This window comes from Micropterus dolomieu, linkage group LG13, assembly GCF_021292245.1.
Source record: "Micropterus dolomieu isolate WLL.071019.BEF.003 ecotype Adirondacks linkage group LG13, ASM2129224v1, whole genome shotgun sequence".
In the NCBI taxonomy this organism is placed as follows: domain Eukaryota; kingdom Metazoa; phylum Chordata; class Actinopteri; order Centrarchiformes; family Centrarchidae; genus Micropterus; species Micropterus dolomieu.
Window position 1 is genome coordinate 16,916,315 of NC_060162.1, and position 19,284 is coordinate 16,935,598.

General features: G+C 39.3%; 1 protein-coding gene across 1 annotated transcript; it reads left to right on the forward strand.

The window, feature by feature from the left end:
- Positions 1-1,383: 1,383 nt before the first annotated feature.
- urm1 (ubiquitin related modifier 1) lies at positions 1,384-13,462 on the forward strand. The gene is made up of 5 exons (XM_046065967.1): positions 1,384-1,450; positions 3,554-3,624; positions 9,812-9,893; positions 11,820-11,868; positions 12,467-13,462. The coding sequence occupies exons 1-5, from the start codon at positions 1,416-1,418 to the stop codon at positions 12,533-12,535; spliced, it is 306 nt and encodes a 101-aa protein (XP_045921923.1). The 5' UTR covers positions 1,384-1,415; the 3' UTR covers positions 12,536-13,462.
- Positions 13,463-19,284: the final 5,822 nt, after the last annotated feature.

A 19,284-nucleotide genomic window follows, 5' to 3' on the forward strand; every position in this document is an offset into this window, starting at 1 on the left:
GTTGTGTATACTAACAACTTTCCAGTATAATGATTTTCTAAAATGAAGTTAAGTCCAAGGGAATACCAGTTCATACATAGGGGCGCTGTCATAGGGCTTAGTAGTTAGACAGCATTTGGCTTAGAAACAAGTGAATCTGGTCATTTAACCTGATCACCAAAGGTCGGGGAAGTCCATAAGAGCAAGGCCCTCAATCACAACTTGGGAAAAAATAGGTCAAGTCTGGCTTAAAATGATAATTTAAGTCCCTACACTACAGGTGTTTAGATAACAATATAATTTTAAAAAGGCTCATAATGTAGGCCTATGCTGCTGCTCGACCAAGAAACTGACCAAATCACACAGGTCTCTGCACTGGCTTCCAGTGTGTCAGAGAGAAGACTTTAAAGTTCTGCTGCTGGTATAAACATCTCTGAGTGGCTTATGACCAAAATACCTCTCTGAATGTCCTTTACCCCACAAACCCTCTGGCTTCTAAGATGCCTTTGATTAAACCTTAAATACTAATCATGAACCGTCTTGTTTGCCTACACTATTTTTACTGTATGTCTTCCTTTTAAAGGTTTTCCATTATTTTATTTATGTATGAAATGTGCTACACAAATAAAGTCACTTCACCTTGGGATAAAGGAGTTGGTATTTGCAAAACTGACTGTACAGTAGTAGCACTGCAAGTATACAGAACAGAACAATGTCCAGAATTAGTATTCATATGATCAAGTTAAAAAAAAACCCAACTCCTTAGCTCCTCATGTTGAGGGCAAATATCTCAATAGGAACAACACATAACATAAAATCAAAGTAACTGAGCAACAATATTTTTATAACTAGTTAAAAACTACCCGGTAACCAAATCATAAGAAAAATATTTACACTGGTGAATTACAGAGAAATTACCTACACACAATTTTATTATTATATATTATTATATTATTATTTTATATATATATATATATATATATATTATAATATTTTTGCAACACTCATTCACACTGACACTACACAGGCAATATTGTGAATAGGGAATAGGTTGATTTTGTGTTTTCTTCATTATACAAGGCTATACAATGTAGTAGTGTTATCTTTTTTTTTCTAACATTCTGAAGTACTATAAATAAATTGTTAACTCTGTACAACATGCTTTAGCAACACTGTACATGATTATGGTCATGCCAATAAAATTGGAACATTGAACTTCAATAGGTGGAAGAAAGAAAGAAAGCAAGAGGTGGATATTATCAATTAAATAACAATATGTGTCTTTAGTTATAAAATACATTGTTTATTAAAAAATAATTATAAGTTTGCTGATTATTTCATGTCTCAGGTTAACTAAGTGGAAAGTTGTACGAAATTTGTACCAAATACGTCACTTCCGACTTCTCTCTCCACTACTTCCTGTATGTGCCGACAACATGGCAGCGCCCACAGCGATACACCTGGAGTTCGGGTAGGCGAATTTAAAACTCTTTGTTATAGTTTTGCCTGCCTGTTTTGATGTTCTGTCGCCACTCATGCGGAAATAAAACGTTTACTTAAGTTTATGTTTTTATATCGTTATCCTTCGTTTATTTAAACACGAGCTCAAACCAGTGTGACAGCTCGCTGCCTGCCAGTTTTGAGTTTGTTTATGAAATATCCATCAGCTTGTGGTCCGCTTCTTCACTCTGACTAGACAGGGACAGACAGAGGTGTGGTGGCTGAACACACTTTAGAAAATGAGCAACTCTCGTATAACGTTACACAGCCACAGAACTAAACATAACAAAAGATAACACTGCTGGCAGCTGAGTAACATCTTCTCATTCTGACCATGCTGCACTGTGGACGCTGTAAAACATATAAAACTGTGAGATTGTCTCGCACACAGACCTCCTGCAGCTCAGCCAGATGTGCAAAGTCAGCCTGGCAAAGCATTATTACTGAACATGCAAACTGCAAAACAAAATAGACCTTAGACTTGGATTCAAGTCAGACTTGCATCACAAAAACGAGGACTTGAGAATTGACTTCTCCCGCTAAAGCTTTGAATTGAGACTTGACAGCAACCAAGATCAAGTCTCTAGTGTGTGTTTACACTGGGGACGCTGGGGGCATGTCCCCACTGCTTTTTGAAGGGGCTGGTTTTGTCCCCATCACTTTTTGAAAGTATTTGTTAAAATGATTCTGATAAATTGCTTGTAATGAGTAATGTTAAATGTTAAATAAATGAAAATACTTTAAGAAAGGTTCATTTGCACAATAAGAAACATTCAATGCAATGTCTAAGAAACAAATCCAACAAATTTAAGAAACAAATGTGCATTGTCCAAGAATGTAAAGTTGCTGATTACTACATTATATTACATTATCATCATATATCACAGTAGTGAATATTTATTCTAGTATCTTCTTGTTTTGCTCACATCTCGGGAGCAAGTGTATTCACTGCACCCCTAATCTGAGCCCTTAAATGTCTCCATCACTTTTCGGCACAAAGTGACGTCCTTGTAATTACCTAATATGCTACAGAAAGGAACGTCCCTGTCTTTCAGCCAGTGGACACAGCAGGTCAGCAGAACATGCATGTGGGGAATAATGTTTCCAATAATACATTAATATTTCCTTGGGTTTAATTGGATCTTTTTAAGTCATTAGGATTTTAAACTGAACTGATCAACAGCTGGTTGTAAATTCAACACAAATAACTAAAATAACCGAAACCGAAATGACTATTTCAGGATCTCTTCAAAGTTCTTGCACTCTGTAAACTCTTAGATACATACATAGGATCATAAACTGTGACTGTGAAAGAAGTCTGTGACAGGTAAAATTAATACAAACAAAGACCACCAATTTCTGTAATTACTATAACCCAAACAATAACCTATATCCAATATAAAATAACCAGACTTGCATGTCTGGTTGTGGCTAATCCACTGAATAAAATACCTGACAATTCAAAGTGCTTAATCACTGTGATTTAAAAATACAATATTGTCATAATAAAACTGCCCTGCACAGTGATTTGCAACAATGTCCACAATGGCTCAGCATAGATATAAAAGAGATAACTGTGATAACAGCTATATTGTCCAACCTTAGCTGCACACCACAAACATTTAATTGTTAGGCCTAAGCACTGAAAAGACTTGGTCTAAGCACAAATAATAAATAAACAAATAAATTTCAAATGTAGTGGTCAGCATTCAGAGACATGACAGACTTAAATCTGGGATTGCAGCTTGCTAATAAAGACCTGCGACTAGACTTTGACTTGCCCTGCTTTCCACACGTGACATTTTGTTTATCAGCAGTGTCCTCCACTTATCTTCCGAGTATGCTCAGAGAAATAGCAACTCTGTCTAACTGGGTTTTATACATTTAATCGTGCCACCTGTTTAGGCCGCTTAGATTTCTGTGTGTTGTTTCAATGTGTGCTCTTGTTTTTGTTTTTTTTGGAATACATTAGATTAGCAGAACAGCCAGTTTTCATGCACTGATGATGAACCCTCTCAAGTATCTAAATGCCCCCTAAACACACTCTTTCATCTGACTCTTTTTTTTTGTCTAGTGGTGGAGCAGAGTTGCTTTTTAATGGTGTGAAGGAACATCATGTGAGTCTTCCAAGCCAGTCTGTGCCTTGTGAGTATCCCCTATCACCTGTACGTATCACATCACCATGTGATGATAATGTTAGATTAACAAAATGGAAATTAGATGTGAGGTTCAGTGTGATGGATTACACATCAAGTTTGCAGCGTCATCAAGTTGACAGTGACGTGCTGACGGAAGTGGAAACCAGTGGCTTCCTGGCAGGTAGAATAAAAGTTTTTCAAAAATGTAATATAGGATGGTCCATCAGTTGTATTCACTTCATTCATTCGTTCCTATAGCGTGTAGGATTCCTTCTTCACAGTCAAGAGTTTGTGTTCCTATACACCTCACTGAGGCACTTAAGGTGTGTTCACACAGAAAGCGAGGTTAATATTCGCCTCGCTTTACCCGCACGAGTTTGACCGCTGGACATTTTGAGTGTTCACACACAACGCGATAAGCACACAACCCAACCCAAACACAACCCACGAATTCAACAGCTGTAAACCTTTTGCTGCGATTTATTTACAATAAACGGATCAAACCGATGCCGGACATCAGCAGGACGACAACTTTTAAAATGTTTGTTTTCTGAATGGAGTTCAGATCGAGCTGGGCTATGCTATGCTAACCTGTTCACAGTGAAGTACAACGACAGCTGGAATAAAGTTACAGACACATATTTTCTGAACTCACTAGACAGCTCAACTTCCTTGTTTTCTTTTCTCCAAGTGATGTCCAGTTTTGTCTGTTTTTTACATAAATATGTAGTAGTAGTCCAACAGAACTCTGGGTGCCATCCGATGCTAACAACAACAGTGGAACCGGAGGTGCACGGAAGCTAACTGCCGAGAAGCGTGAGTGAAGATAAATTGTAAAGTTGTAATCCGAAAAACTAAAGTAAAAAGCTAATTTGATAAAAGCTGTTAACTCTGAGCTCCTCCTGTGGGTAAACGGTGTAGTTGTCAGAGCAGAATCCAGACCGACTACGGGTGTTTATTTGTCCGAAAGCTGCAGCGCTACTCCCCGTCCGCTTCCCCGTTCTTTAGCAGCTCCCCATCGGCCAGTGGATTGTCATTACACTGCTCACCAGGTCCTCTCCAAACAACACTCCGAAGCCGCTGGTGACGTTTGGGTGATTATCTTTCGCAACATCGCATCAAGCAAATTTCTCGCTCAAGTTGAAAAATTTGAACTTGCGCGAACCAGCGAATGTCGTGACAAACCCTCCGCCCTCCGAATTTGTAGGAATTTGCCTCTTTGCATTGACTTTGTATGTAATCAAGCCGCCCAAAACGCTGGATTCGCTTTCAGTGTGAACACACCTTTAGGCTTTTTTTAGTGTACAAGAAAATTGTACAAATAGTTACTTAGAGGAGGGTATGGAAATTAAGGTAATCTAAAGAGAAATCACATTAAAATGCAAAACCATCAGTATTGTCCTGATTTCACATCATTAGAGCTGTTATCTCAAAACAATAGACAAATGAGTCTTTTTCTAGATCATTATTGCCACATTTAACCTTTATGTAACCTTTTTTTTATTCTTTTGAGAGACATTATCACCTTTAGAAGACCATCCTGAAATTATGCTTGTAGCAGAGTCCTCTGGCAGTGAACTATGAACAATATGGTACTAAATTTATGTTAGGATTTGGGGAGGATTTTGCAATTTGTTGCATGTGATATACTTTATTTTTGCCTCAGGGCTTTATCTGTTTAGTGTAGCTGTCATAGAACTTCTGTAATAGTAGATTATCAAAATGCGTTCCTCCAGAAAGCAGTGATTCTTTCCCTACCTAAAACACTATTTTATTTAAATTTAGGACGTGACAGAAAATCTTATCTTTTTAAAACATACTTTACTGCATTATAACTGCTAATACATGACAACAATGTTTTAAGAGGACATTATAACTCCATATTTATCTTTATTGAGACCACCTTGAATGCCACCTTTTGAGGTTTTGTTGTGACATGTTTTTATTTTTTGTTTGTGCTGTTTCTATTTTTTTGTAAAACACTTTGATTGGAAGCACTCTATAGATAAATGTAGTATTATTATTATTATTATTATTTATTTTTATTATTATTATGCTAGTATCATGCAACAAGAATATCTGGAAACTAGATACTCTGTATTCAATGTTGATGCAAGCTCTATTGTTAATCCATAACCACCAGTTAAAACAAATGTAAATAAGCCATATTTTAGCTTCCCCTTCGCATTTCTCTGTCACACCTTCCCACCCATAAGTTATTATCCTCCCATCACTTTCCCTTTTCTTCTCTTTCTGTTCCTCCTTCCCTCCATCCTCATCTCTAACATCTGTGTGGCTGCCTGTTCTGCTTCTAAACGGATCGTTTCTGCCTCTTTCACTTGTGAATGTTGCCCACTGGTAATGCCGATGTATGTGAGCGTGTGAATGGGGGGTAGTAAATGGGGTAAAAGGAAAGTTTATGTTGTTTTTTTCTGCTTGTTGCAAAACACAAGTAGGGTGACAGAGCCCAAAGCCATTTCTTGTCTGAGGTCATTTCTGCCAGCTTGGCGAGCAAGGGCTCATTTCTCAATTCATACAAAACTTTTCCACCTCCAAATTGATTAGATTTTATTTTGCTGAGGGATTCCGGTTCCTTCCAATATGGGTCACTAACTCAGCATGGAGTCGAGGGGGAACCTGCCTGCAGCCTGATTTTATTTGCCAAACTCAGCTCAGGACCCGGATCATTGAGAAAATAAGGGGAGGAAAAGTGAAGGCTGCGAATGACACTTACGTAGAGGTTAAAATGTCTTGTGATTATATATAGATGTGTGTGTGTGTGTGTGTTAGGGAGAGAAAGAACAAACTAGAGAAATATGTGTCTTTGGTATTTAACCAAACAAAGGGTGTTCATCCATGGTGCTGATGTTACCACGACAACAAAAAGACAAAAGTTGACCAGAACAGGGAATGTGAGCCAGATATGACCTTGCAGCACCAGCGGACCTCTGTGTGTGTGTGTGTGTGTGTGTGTGTGTGTGTGTGTGTGTGTGTTTCTGTGTGTGAAGTTTTGCCATGTGGTGCACAAAGTTCATCATTTTGACGTCACAGAAGCGCAGACATTTTGACATAACATTTCCTGATTGTATTTGCTCATTGTGATCTAAAGTCTGGACTGATTGTGCATCTGGCAGGTTTGCTGATCCTGAAAATGTTGCTCTGAACTAATTTCGCATTACACATCAGTGCGCGCGCGCGTGTGTGTGTGTGTGTGTGTTTGCACAAGTGTGTGTTGGTACAGAAGGGGCGCAGTGAAGGCAGATATAATTGGTTCTGAATCCTTCGTATTTCTCTTTGACCCCAGCCGGTGATTGATGACCCTCGACTGAAAGAACCCACCCCCACTCTCTCTCTCTCTCTGTCTTTCTCTATATAACTCTAAGGATCACGCCAATTCTGCCCCTCACATCAGCAGAAAGATGGATAGCTCATCCCCCCTCATATGACCATCATAATCGCACAAAGACAGAAAAGCAAAAAGAGAAGAAAGGGGGGAAAAAACTGCATGCACAAAAGAAAAGCTGGCACGGTTTTGAATCAGAGTCAAAATGGCGCCTTTTCCCTCCCCTCGCTCCATGTCTCCTTTCCACCCACGCAACGCAGATATCCCAAGATGCTTTAGGAGCCTGTGACGCATTTTCCCTCTCGTCTGTTTGTTCCTTCATTTTCTTTCCCCTCTACCTGGACCGCAATGCAAAGACCTTCACCTCTCAGTCCCTCCATGATGCTGTTCTTTCCTTTCACCTCTCGACTCCCAATTATCTTTACGTTGTCTTCCATTTTTTTTTAATACAGTTCATTTATATGAGCCTGTCTTTTCGGTTCACACTGGATGATTTAAATTTGTGTAACCTTTTTACAAGAAAGCCATAAAAGGGGGAGCGCCCGAAGACTGTTTCTGTTATAAAACTCTTAATTGATGAAAGTGTGAATTATTATTGACTTGTGTATTGAGCTAAGGCATCCCATTTATTTTCTGCGTGCAACTTTGAACATGTTTGCTTGTGTGTGCATTTAGGGAGGGAAATAAAAGAGAGAAGGCACAAGATGGAAAGAGATGAAGGCGAGGAAGAGGGGAGGAGAGCAGGTTTTTACGAGAGAACTAAAGAGTGTGTGTGTGTGTGTGTGTGTGAGATATGGAGAGAGAAAGAGAGAGAGCAAATGAAAAAGTAAATGGGGGCGAGAGGATGAAAGAGCGAATAAGGGGTAATGGTGGAGAAAAATTACCAATAGGCCATGGCAGAGAGAGAGCAAAGAACGGAGTCTCCACAAAGAAGGAGTTATGACTGCTGTAGTGATTAGTTCTGTTTTTAGCCCCGCAGAGGTGCAGGTCAATATTCACTGCCTAGTACACGTGTGTGTGTGTGTGTGTGTGTGTGTGTGTGTGTGTGTGTTGCAAGGGAGAGGTATTTGTCTTTTTTTATATGGAGGACTGGAACCATAGAAAACCAGCACTATCATTATACTACTGAGCTGGCCGACAGCACTGCAATTAACCTGAACACTATTCACACAGGCTTGGAGCTGCATGTGCAGGCACACACACACTTATACACCTCCAACACACAGTGGGTTGCCCCCACAGTGACCTTTTTTAAAGAATCTTTTATTTTCACAAGCTAAGTGCTGCAAGTAGGCCTTCTAATATTTATTTTTTTTAACTTTGTTTTGATGTTGTCTTGTCTTGTTTAGCTTGTGGGGTATTTGTATCATCTGTTTTGTAATCAGCATTGGTTGATTAAGATGGGGGCACTGTCATTTCTGCGATTTGTATGGATGAATAAATGAAACCTTTGTGAGAACAAAATATATTTTTTGTCAGACATGTGGACCCAGATTTGAAGTTGAAAACACATGAATCCCAATCTAACCCACTCTCTCAGTATAATTTCATCATCTGAAAAAGGTGGCCTGGAAAAGGTAGGCATTTTGGAGAATTCTTTGGAAGATTTCAGACATCAAAATGTCTCAGTAAATTCAGATGTGTGCTCAAACCCAAAATGTAAGCCTACATTCTAAATCTAATAGGATAATGCAAAGTCAAACAAAATCCAATTTGAGCATGCAGCATTTTCCTCCTGCATTTTTCTGAATGTGTTTCATGTAACGGTCTTCTTTGCACTGTTTAAATGTGATATTAGCTCTGCCTTCGATCCAGCTGAACTTGCGAATCCCTGTGTGGTTCGATTCATACCTGCTACGGCTTCCCTGTTCTCCTTACACCTGGCTCGGGATGACTTACTGTCGTCCTCTTAACCCCTCGTATGTGCTCTCTCTGCGGCTGCTCTCTTTCTCTCTTGCTCTTAATGTGTCCATATTATGACACCATGTTTCTGTTTTTATAAGGAAATGTAGAGTTTTGTAAGGAAACGCACCAAGCTAATAGACACACACACTCTTAAAAGCTCTTACACCACCTTGAATCTTAATGTGAACGACTGCCATTACTATAATATATTCATTATTAGTTGTTTAGTGCGGATTTATCCTAAAACGTCTCATTGTCATTGCTTTTGTGGCTGTCTGTCAGCCGGTCTGAGTGAGGTTCAACCTATTGTTGAGACGAGGTCAATCTGATTGTTCGGGAGGTCAGACTCGTAGAAAACTCAAGCAGATTCATATTCAAGCTCAGGCGATTTAATGTTCGACTCCAACAAAGAAAATTATTATTCTGAAATTATATTAGTTCAATTTATTAGTCCTGCGTTGAAAAATGTCAGTATTCTAATATGAGGCTAGAGAGGTATAGGATTTTTGTTTATAGTTTATAAGAATGAGATGTTTTTAGAAGATATCTGCATTAATATTTTAATATTTTTTCTTTTTTCTAGCCTTTGAAAATTGCATGGCCAGCTGTGGATGGTCTTTGTTTTCTAATCTGTTCAGCCGTTCCTACATTTATACACACAAATCATTCATTTTATTTCTTTCTAACCAAGGTGAACAATGTCGCTCTTGGCCATTGACTTCAGTCAACCCTCCCCCCTTTTCTAGCACGCCCTCACCCCAACATACACATACACTTATAAATATACATGCACATAGACACACACAAACACAGCCTCGTCCCGCCTGGTGCTTCCGTCGCGTCACATCGACCAGGGGGCTGGAACCATGCACCTTGACCCTTAACCCCTGACCTGTGACCTCTGTTGTCTGCCTGTGTATGGGCTTTGTGTGTGTGTGTTTTCCAGGGGACATGAAGCAGCTGCTGGTCTGGATCCAACGGAACCTGCTGAAGGAACGGCCCGAGCTCTTTGTCCAGGGAGAGTCTGTGTGAGTGTGTGCGTGCACTTGACACACACTTGATCTGTGTACAACAATATAACCATATATGTTACAAATCACAGCGCCACTGGAACAAAATCATGACTTCAAAATATGTAATATATGTTCAAAATTGCTCTGTAAGAACAGTTTTCAATGTACTGAGTATTTGAAAATGAAAGTCAAGTAGACGGTGAGTCGAGGAGCTTTCTGAAGCATTTTTCCTGCAATTTGAAACTGCTGAAATGCAGGGGGAAAAACAGTCTAGCCTACAGGTTATGGGTTTCAGTAAGATGATTACCTGTGTGCATGAGAACGTGTGTGTGTGTGTGGATCCAGGGCTCACAGCAGCCTTACAGGACTAGCTGACTTTTAGAGCTGCCTTTGTGCAGGACTATTTATAGCACCACATAACCAATGAATGAAGAAAAAGCTGAACTACCTATAAACCCTTTAGATTAGATGTGTGTGTTTGTGTGCACTCTATTTTGGCAGCACACACTCTTTTTAAGCAAACCATCATCAAGGTGTTTCTTCATTATCTTTTAAAAATGAACTATGTACAATCTTGACCTGTTTAAAAAAAAAAAAAAAAGAAAATTATTTTGTTCTTTCTCAACGCAGCCCTGTTTTTGTGTGTGTGTTTTCGTGCTGCTTGTGTAGACCCACGTTTGTACTCACAGGTTCCTCTCACAGTGCCCTTTCTCATTGACGTCATAGAGCATCTACAAGGTGGAAAGAAGCTCACTTGAACCGCATAAGAGGCATCAATATCTGTTTAAGGCATTATCTCGCCACCTAAACTGTTTACTCTGTGGCTTTCAGCAGAAAAATACCCAACTTGTTTAAGAAGACTGTACCCATAGGTGCCTGTTGTTATCCTCCCCCATTATCCCCATTATCCTCCTTTGAAGGGTGGTGGGAAAAAAATTAAGGCTTCCTCTGTATGTTATTTTTGGGCCCCCATTAATTTCCGTTGACAGATTGTTTTCCCCCCACAATCTCCCTACTCTTTTACCTCAGCCACTTATGTATGTTTTATTAAAAAAAAACATGAATGTTACTTTCAGTCCTTGTTAGCCAGAAAACAATTCAGTAATTTGGAATTGGTAATACAAGTGCTCTCTGCATGTTATCAGATAGAGCAGTTTAAATGTACATAGCATTATCGGTAGTGAGAGTAACCCCAAAGTGCTTGTTTATGGTCCTGTATGGGCTGTAACATGAAAATAACACACCCATGCAGTCACTTACACTGATAGATTTATTATCATAAAAATACCTGTGTTTGTTCCTCAAACAAAATGCTGGTTGTCTTTTATTTTTATACTGTGAAGTGTTGAAAACACCAGGTTTGATTTCTTGTCTTTTTCTGGGCTACATTTTACTTTAAATTGTAAAAAACAAAACAACAAAAAACAATTTAAAATATTTCAATAAAAAATGTTCAATTGCTTTCAAGTGTGTTCATTAAGATTATGTTTTTTTTTATAAGGAAATTTATATTGGTTGATTATAACTGTTAGTCAGGCGGTGTTCACAAACATATGACCTCTTTGTCACAATTCATCACCTAGAGAATGTAAAGACTAAACTCTAATTGGTAATAATTAATTAGAATTTAATTAGTGATAATATATGTATTTAAAAATATGTTTTAATTAGACAGGCTTCGATTCAGAAAAAAAAATACAAATCTCCGCTCCAAGAAAGCAATACCTATAGCTCTCATTCATTAAACATCATTTTAATCTTTATTGTAGCTCCTGTTTCACAAATTTAGTGTTCAAATTACAGTTTGTATTTTGTCTTAATTTAAAAAAAAAAAAAAAAAGCTTTCCTGCTTTACCTGTTTGTGTCTTTCACACGCTTGTGTTTGCATCTCTATTCCCTTTGGGAAATGCGTCTCACTGAAAACAGTGTGTTTTCCCACAGGAGACCTGGGATTCTGGTGCTTATCAATGATGCAGACTGGGAGCTAATGGTGAGCACTTGGAGCCGTGTTCCCTGTCAGATGGGGTACTGTGTGTGTGTGTGTGTGTGTGTGTGTGTGTGTGTGTGTGATTCCTGCAGCTTTTAAAAACATGCATTCTTTTGTATTTTTAGCTATTTTAACCCATGTTGTCTGTTTTCAGGATGCCCCATTGCAGTGTTAAATGATTTGAGCTTATGTATACAGTCGTGTTCATGTGTTCATGCATAGGTCCCTATAACTAAAAAAATTGCTTGTGCAGACGTTCAGGAGGAGGAAGGTTGGCCTATATGTTCACCGATACTGAGATTGTTAATTTTCTCTGAGTGAGCTCATGTGAAAGCAGCTGCAAGACATGTTTGTCCATGGGGTCTCATATCTGAACACATATTTACATGCGCACCCAGTCTGAACACTTCAGTTTGAATCCATTGATTCAATTACAGGACACAACACAGGATGTAAATGAAATGCAAAGTTTGTCATTGATTGGACACCAATGGGAACACAGGAGTAATACACAAATTTGTACTGGTAAAGACAGATATTTCTCCTTTCACTTGTAGAGGTGTTAGAATATTGAATATTTTGTGTGTTTTCTAAACCTTAGGGGGAGCTGGACTACCAACTACAAGACCAAGACAACGTCGTGTTTATTTCTACTCTTCATGGTGGATAAAAAATGAATTGAGGAATACAAACATCTTCTGTAACGGCCGTTTCTCCACATCCTCTTCACTCTTTCATCCCCCCCGCCCCCCCGCATCTCAACAACACGCCACCCCGTTTGATGCTGCTATTGCCCCGTGACATCTGAGGTGATTGATGTCGGCCTGCAGGAATGAGTGAAAATTCAGAGATGGTTACCAGGAAAAATGTGGAAACTGTGAGACAGGAATTCTGTGGACACATGCGTACATTTTTTCAAATCAAACTGGACAGGTTTAAAGGGCAGTCGCAGGGAGCTGCAGTTGAACTGGTCAGCTAACAGTTGTGTAAATACCTACAGTTGGCGTGTAAACCTTCATCTCCCTACATCCTCTCCTCTAGCATGACTGTGAAAGATCAAATGACCTCATCTTGAGGTCTAATGACCTTCAGTTCACACAAATATAAAAGAAAAGGTAACACTTTACTTCAACCCGCCCTAATTAGCATTTCTAAGCTGTAACATTTAATAAATTGTTCATAACGCATGTGTGATGTGATGTAGTTATAAGCAGATATGAGGACATTTTATTAATGTTTTATGAATGTCAACAATTCTAACTTTTCCTATGAAGATACATTTTATATGATAACTATTATACTATTGTCATGAATCATCTTATACACTAGCAACCAGTTATGGATGTTTCCTTAATAAACAAAACTTACAACTACATAATAGAGTGTGATAAATGTTAATTTAGTGTTAAGGAATGCTAATTAGGGTGCAATAAAGTGTTACACATAGAAGAAAGTAGAAGAGAGTTTTTTTTCGCCTCTTTTTTTGGACCCATGTGATGGGGATAAAAAGTTGTTTTCTTAAAATATATTTTATTGTAATTGCTTGTGATATTTTTCCTCAAAAAATGATAAAAGATTAAAAGTTTTTTTAATCATATCTGGATCTATTTTTTTTTTATGCCATGTAATTGCACTCTTAATATTTAATTAATATGTATTGCTGGCAGGAATTTCCATTTATAAACATAGCAGTGAAATAAGGAATTTAAAATATAATAAATTAGGAAAATGTAGCTCTTATATACTATTGTCTTTGTCTTGCAATTGCACTGATATGTGTCAACTCTTGTCAATGTTAGGATGCTTGTTCTCACTCTAAATGTTATTCTTCTACAAATCCCAAACCCACATTGTGTTTCTGCACTTTGCGAACTCCGAAGAGTCCAGTTTTGGCTGCAAGGACCCAAACCACAGTGTACATCGCACAGAGAGGCCTGTAGCCAAATGCTTTTCTCAATTAGGATTTTACATCACGCTTCGGTAATTCCTGGTGATATCTTATATCTGATCGATTTAAGCCCAGCTCTGTGATCACGCTGCAGTTTTAGGCTGATTAAAGGACACAGGGGAAATTTTTTTACTATAGCCCCACTCAGCTGGAATATTCATAAAGGGGGGGCGGTTGTGAACTACAGGACCACTGCGGGAGGTCGAGGTCTAGCCTCCGGGCAGCCCTCCCATGAACGCTCGGGGCGACCTAAAATCTTTTCTCGGTTGTGGAGTCCGATTTGCAACGGGAAACCGAACGATAATGGCCGGTAGAAAGGAAATGCTAATGAGGCTGCGAGGGGGTTGGAGAGGAGAAAATGTATCTCTGTATCAGCTGGTTATAGGCCTGGGGTACTGAGTTTGTGCGAGATGGAGACTTTTACAGAGTGAGGAGATGAGTAAAGACTGATTCTGCATATGTGTGTAGGCCTGATGCCTCTTAGGCTCCTAATTTCAAATGTTGCATCTTTTTTCAAATTATTTGGATCAACTATTGAGAACATCAAAGGTTTCAAAGTTGTTCAAGCTCTTGTTTTATTTTAAAATGATCTGTTATAGCCTAGATACATACTTTATTTTTCCATAATTCGTGTGCAAATCTATTGTTATGTAGGCTACTAGAGATAGAATATGAGTTCAGTTATAAATACTGGAGGTCTTCCGTCAGTCCTGCACGGTTTATAGTTTAGTCCACATGTCCATAGCCTGCACACTGACCGGCTGACTGCTCAGCAGGAGAGATAGTGACAATGCTGGTGGGGAGAGAGTCGACCTGGCCTCACCATCAGATCACAGGCGTGTATCACAACGAACACAGAACAACAGTTCAGGTTACAACACTGCCTGGGTAAGCTATAAAAAGTGCCTGTGATCTCCAGGCTGTGAACAACCATGAAGTAAACACTAGCCAACACACGAACTGCAGGACTATGGTTTTACATAATAGCATTGATCTAGTGTTTATTTATTTTTCCTTTCAGACTGACAGGATGATCCTTTTTGTAAATGGATTTGTTCTATAACGAAAAAGAGCAAAACTCAAGTGCATCCCTGCATTAAAGAAAATGTACATTTACCACAAAAATTTCGATCATGTTAACACAATTTTAAACGTTTTAATTAGACTTGTTTGTGTATAAGTGACACCTGTCGCTTTTTTGGGCTAAAAGCAACTGTTGCCAGATTTGCTCTCCATCTTGTTTTCCTCTTGCATCCATAGGCTCCCATAGTTTCCTGCAGTGCTGAAGCTCAATGCATGTCAGCTGTATGTGAACAGAACACTGTAGTTCGAATATACAGCTCAAATTGAGCAAACCAATGAAAACTAAGCTTACAGCCAAGTGCCTCTTAATTGTATTGTTTTAGTATCTACCGCCACATTCAGAATATTACAGGACTCAGCTCTAACAACACTGTAACCTGCTGATTAAAAAATTAAAAAAGGAGCTCTTTGTGGGAAACACATTCCTGTAATGCATTAGTTTTTTTTGTTAAAACGCATAAAGTGCACAAATCATGCATTTGTGCAGAAAAGGTTACAGATATTACAATATCTAGCATGCGGTTGTAATTCAGAGGCTACCAGTAGTCTGTAAAATAAATGAAGAGAAACAGTAGAGACTTGCAGAGTCCATTTCACACAGAAGCATTTCTGCATGGGCAAACATGATGCACTGATCCCCTGGAATTAAGAAAGGTTAGCCTTTCATGTTCAACAACAACACACACGTTGGCTGTTTGTGTGTGTGTGTGTGTGTGTGTGTGTGTGTGTGTGTGTGTGTGTTTGTGTGTGTGGGTGGGTGGGTGGGTGTATGTGTGTGTTTAGTGTTTTGAATTTAATTGTGAGTCTACAACAGAGAAAAAAAATCAAAGACATTTAAAAAAAAGATATTTAAAATAAGAAAATAGCTAGAGGTAATATATTTTTGATATACGTTTTGCATTAAAACGTGAATCGTGTTTATTATTTATTGGATTAATCTTAGTTTAAATGTTAATTCATTTCTCGTTTAAAAACAATTTGAACTATTTTAACGTTGTTAAATCATTAAATTTTAAAAAGGAATAAAAAGTGATTGGATAAAAACATCTAATGAATCAAAAGGTGTCCCACGTGATTAATCTGTGACGCTGTTTGGCTCCAGAGAATTGGCAGCATCAACCATCAGGCCTCTTCTGTGTGTTTTCTGTTGTTACAGTACAGTAAACACCTTTAAATTAAGTACATTGCCTTTGCCTTTACCTTAGAAGGACTAAATGTCTTTTAAAAATTATGTTTTAAGTAATAGGCCTATATGTGATTAACTGGCATCCTGTGTGATGCACTTTAGGCTTTGCCTTAATAAGCTCTAATATGCTCTTAATACCCTATTAATATTAGAAATTATTTAAGAAGCTATTTTACCACCAAATGTAGTTTTAACGAAAACGTTTTTTTAATGTAGGCTATCAAATCTTCCTCGTTTATTTGTATTTATCCTCCTCGTCCATGACTTCAAATATCAGAGAAGGTCTATTTTTATTATTATTTTTTTTTTTTAGCTTTGCTCGTCTCATCCACAGCGTGCATCTGTGCTGCATGCAGGCCTCACTCTGTGACCACTCAACTTACTGCTTTCTACTATTTGCCAAACACAGTCGATACATCAATGCTTCTAGTCGATATTTGCCATTTAAAACAAACAGTCTTGATTAGATCTTCGACAAAGTGTAAATATCAATCGGGCCAACCACAACGGACACCCCCGAAAAACACATTACATGAGGCAGAATAGGTTTCCTCCACTTTATTGGCCAAGGCCCGCGCCGTTTTTCTCTATAACATGCTACATGTGGGTTGTATCTTACCTGAAATGTGACAGTTACAAAACCAAACGGGGACTAAAGGCCTTTCTATAGCCTTCTTTGTGGTTTGGAGGCCTACATTCTTGGTGTGGCGTTTGGCCAAAGACAGCAGTGATGAATGTGAGTCTGCAGCAACAGATGTCCATACACAATTCTTGGGGGTGAATTTGAGTTTACTCAAGAATTGCGTTTGGACAATCAGTCGCTAAAGACTCTGTAAATGCTCTGCCAAGATTAAAAGAGGAAATTAAGCATTTGATTATTTAAATCACAAGTGTGCACGGGCACAGTTATTATATAGGCCCATGGCTGCACCTGCTACGGCTGCCTAAATGCCCTTTGAGAGTATTGGATGCGTCTGACGCCGAAAACTGTTTTCTTTCCCTTTTTTCCCTACAAGATAAAGAGTTGCAGTACAGTGCATTATTTTTGACACTCTCCCTGCTCAGCAGTGCCTCTGATTCGCCTTTTACTTTGGAAAATTAGCTTTCCTGTGCATCTCCAAAACTGAGTTGTTGCAGCAGAAAACTAAACCCCAAGACATAAAAAATATATTCAAATAGCCTGCAGTGCAACTTTCCTTCAAACTCCAAAATGCTTGAGCACACTCCGTTAATAAATGTCAGCTAGAAGCTGATCTCTGTTGGACTGATCGCCACATTAGAAGAAACTCCCGTCTTTTGAGGAATTGTTTGATAATGCTAAGGAGGCATTGTTAAAGCTGTGTGACTTTAAAAAAAAATGCTGTATGAAATAGCTACCATTATCTCCCCAAGTCTTTACACTGGTTGCTAGTTTTAAAGTTAACCCCAAGTCTGTCCAGATCTCTGGGCCCTTAAGATGGCTGAACGGTCGTTGCATCTTTAAGTAAAAATGTCATCTCCTTCGGTACACCAGAGATTATTACTTTTAAAGTGTCTCAAAAACGGTGTAAAAGACAGGAATCAAACAGCTCAACTGGACTTTCCTTCATTTTAAAGTTCGAGGTGAGAACGCCAGGAAAACGTTTCGCCATTCCTGCACCTGTGCTCTGTCATCGATTTAGGGAAAGACTGTTCAGTTCTGGTGCCTCAAGATGCACAATGGCTTTCCACGGATGTTAAATAATAAAAAAAAATCCTCTCCTATTTGAAGAAATACACTTGGAGCGTTCATGTTCTTTCCTCTGGGGTTTTATAGCTGGTAATGAAACCGAAATGAAAAAATAAATAAATAAAAAATGGAAACCCCTTTAGTTCCCGTTGGTGCGTCCTTGGTTCAGTTCCCACGACGTGCGTTCTCTCGGATCGCTCTGCTCCGTCCAAATGCCCCCCAGCGAGCAGCGTTGGATGCTGACAAAAAGAGGCTGAGGAGGAGCAGGAGAGCAGCGGGCTTCGTACACTCCGGACAGACGCTCCTGCCTTCCTTCCATCCTTCCTTTACGGGTCTCTCGGACTGACTGGCTGACTGGATGGATGTCTCTCTGCCCTCCTGGCTTTTTCTTTACGCTGCTCCAACAATGAACGCTGCGGCCGCGACGCAAGGCGGAGAGAGGAGTGGAGAAGGTCCTCGCTTGGTACTGAATTTGAATAACACCACGGGGTGATAAATGTCCATTGTACTGCTTAAGTAATGAATCTCCGCTGTCCTCTGTGTCACACACACACACACACACACACACACACACACACACACACACACACACACGCCAGCAGCTGCGATGAGGGACCAGCAGCCCCTCTTAAAGACACAACAGCCCTATTTTCTACCCAAAAAGAGATTACAATCCCGACACTGTTTACTCTCTGACCGCACTGCATGACGTTTAGTGTTTGTCTTGTGCCCCCTCTCTTGTGTGAGCAAACTAGTGCAACGCTGTAACCAGGCACTTGGACATAAAGCGGTGCCTTCAGCGCCATGTGCAGCCATTCTGTTGCAGAAAGGGCAGCCTGTAGGCCTGTGTGGCAAGTGTGGTCCGGAGTGACAGAAAATGAGTGGATTATATGATGCTCATGTGACAGACGATTGATGGGGCGACATAGGCCGTGTTGTCTAATACTTTTACATAATGATGCATCTTGATTTATATAGCACATTTCACACAAAAAGATTGCAAAACTATAATGATCATTTGGTATAGGCTTTGCAATGCATTGCATATATAATTTTACACTATAAACCTCTGCTATGTTGCACTTGTGCAGCTGTTCTGTTTATTTTTAAACGCCAAGGTTAAAGCACCTGGTTAAATCAGGAACACTGTCACTAATGAGATTTTTAACAATCAATTAAACAAAAGAACCAAATTAAAGAACTTTTTTGTGAGCGTTTTCTGCTTGAAAGCACACAAAGCTGCTTTTTAGCACACTGAAAAATCCTATTAAGAGAGTTGGGACGCTTTTATGTTCATGCGTAACATGGTTTTGTGTAAAAGCCCCGATATGTGAGTGAGAGAGGTAAGGGCTACGCCGGTGTCTCCCTTTCGCTGGAATCTGACTCAAGCCCATCCTCATGTCGTGCATATCAGCACTTTTGAATGCTGCGTTTGCGCTGCAGCTTTTGGATGCTTACAAACGTCACCTCCTCTCTCTCTCTCTCTCTCTCTCT

What these genes read in the sequence shown, in the direction of transcription:
- urm1 (XM_046065967.1), top strand. Translation starts at nt 1,416, where the DNA reads ATGGCAGCGCCCACAGCGATACACCTGGAGTTCGG. An exon ending in TCCAAGCCAGTCTGTGCCTT is followed by an intron (nt 3,625 to 9,811) that starts GTGAGTATCCCC and finishes TGTGTTTTCCAG; the next exon opens with GGGACATGAAGCAGCTGCTG. An exon ending in ATGCAGACTGGGAGCTAATG is followed by an intron (nt 11,869 to 12,466) that starts GTGAGCACTTGG and finishes TCTAAACCTTAG; the next exon opens with GGGGAGCTGGACTACCAACT.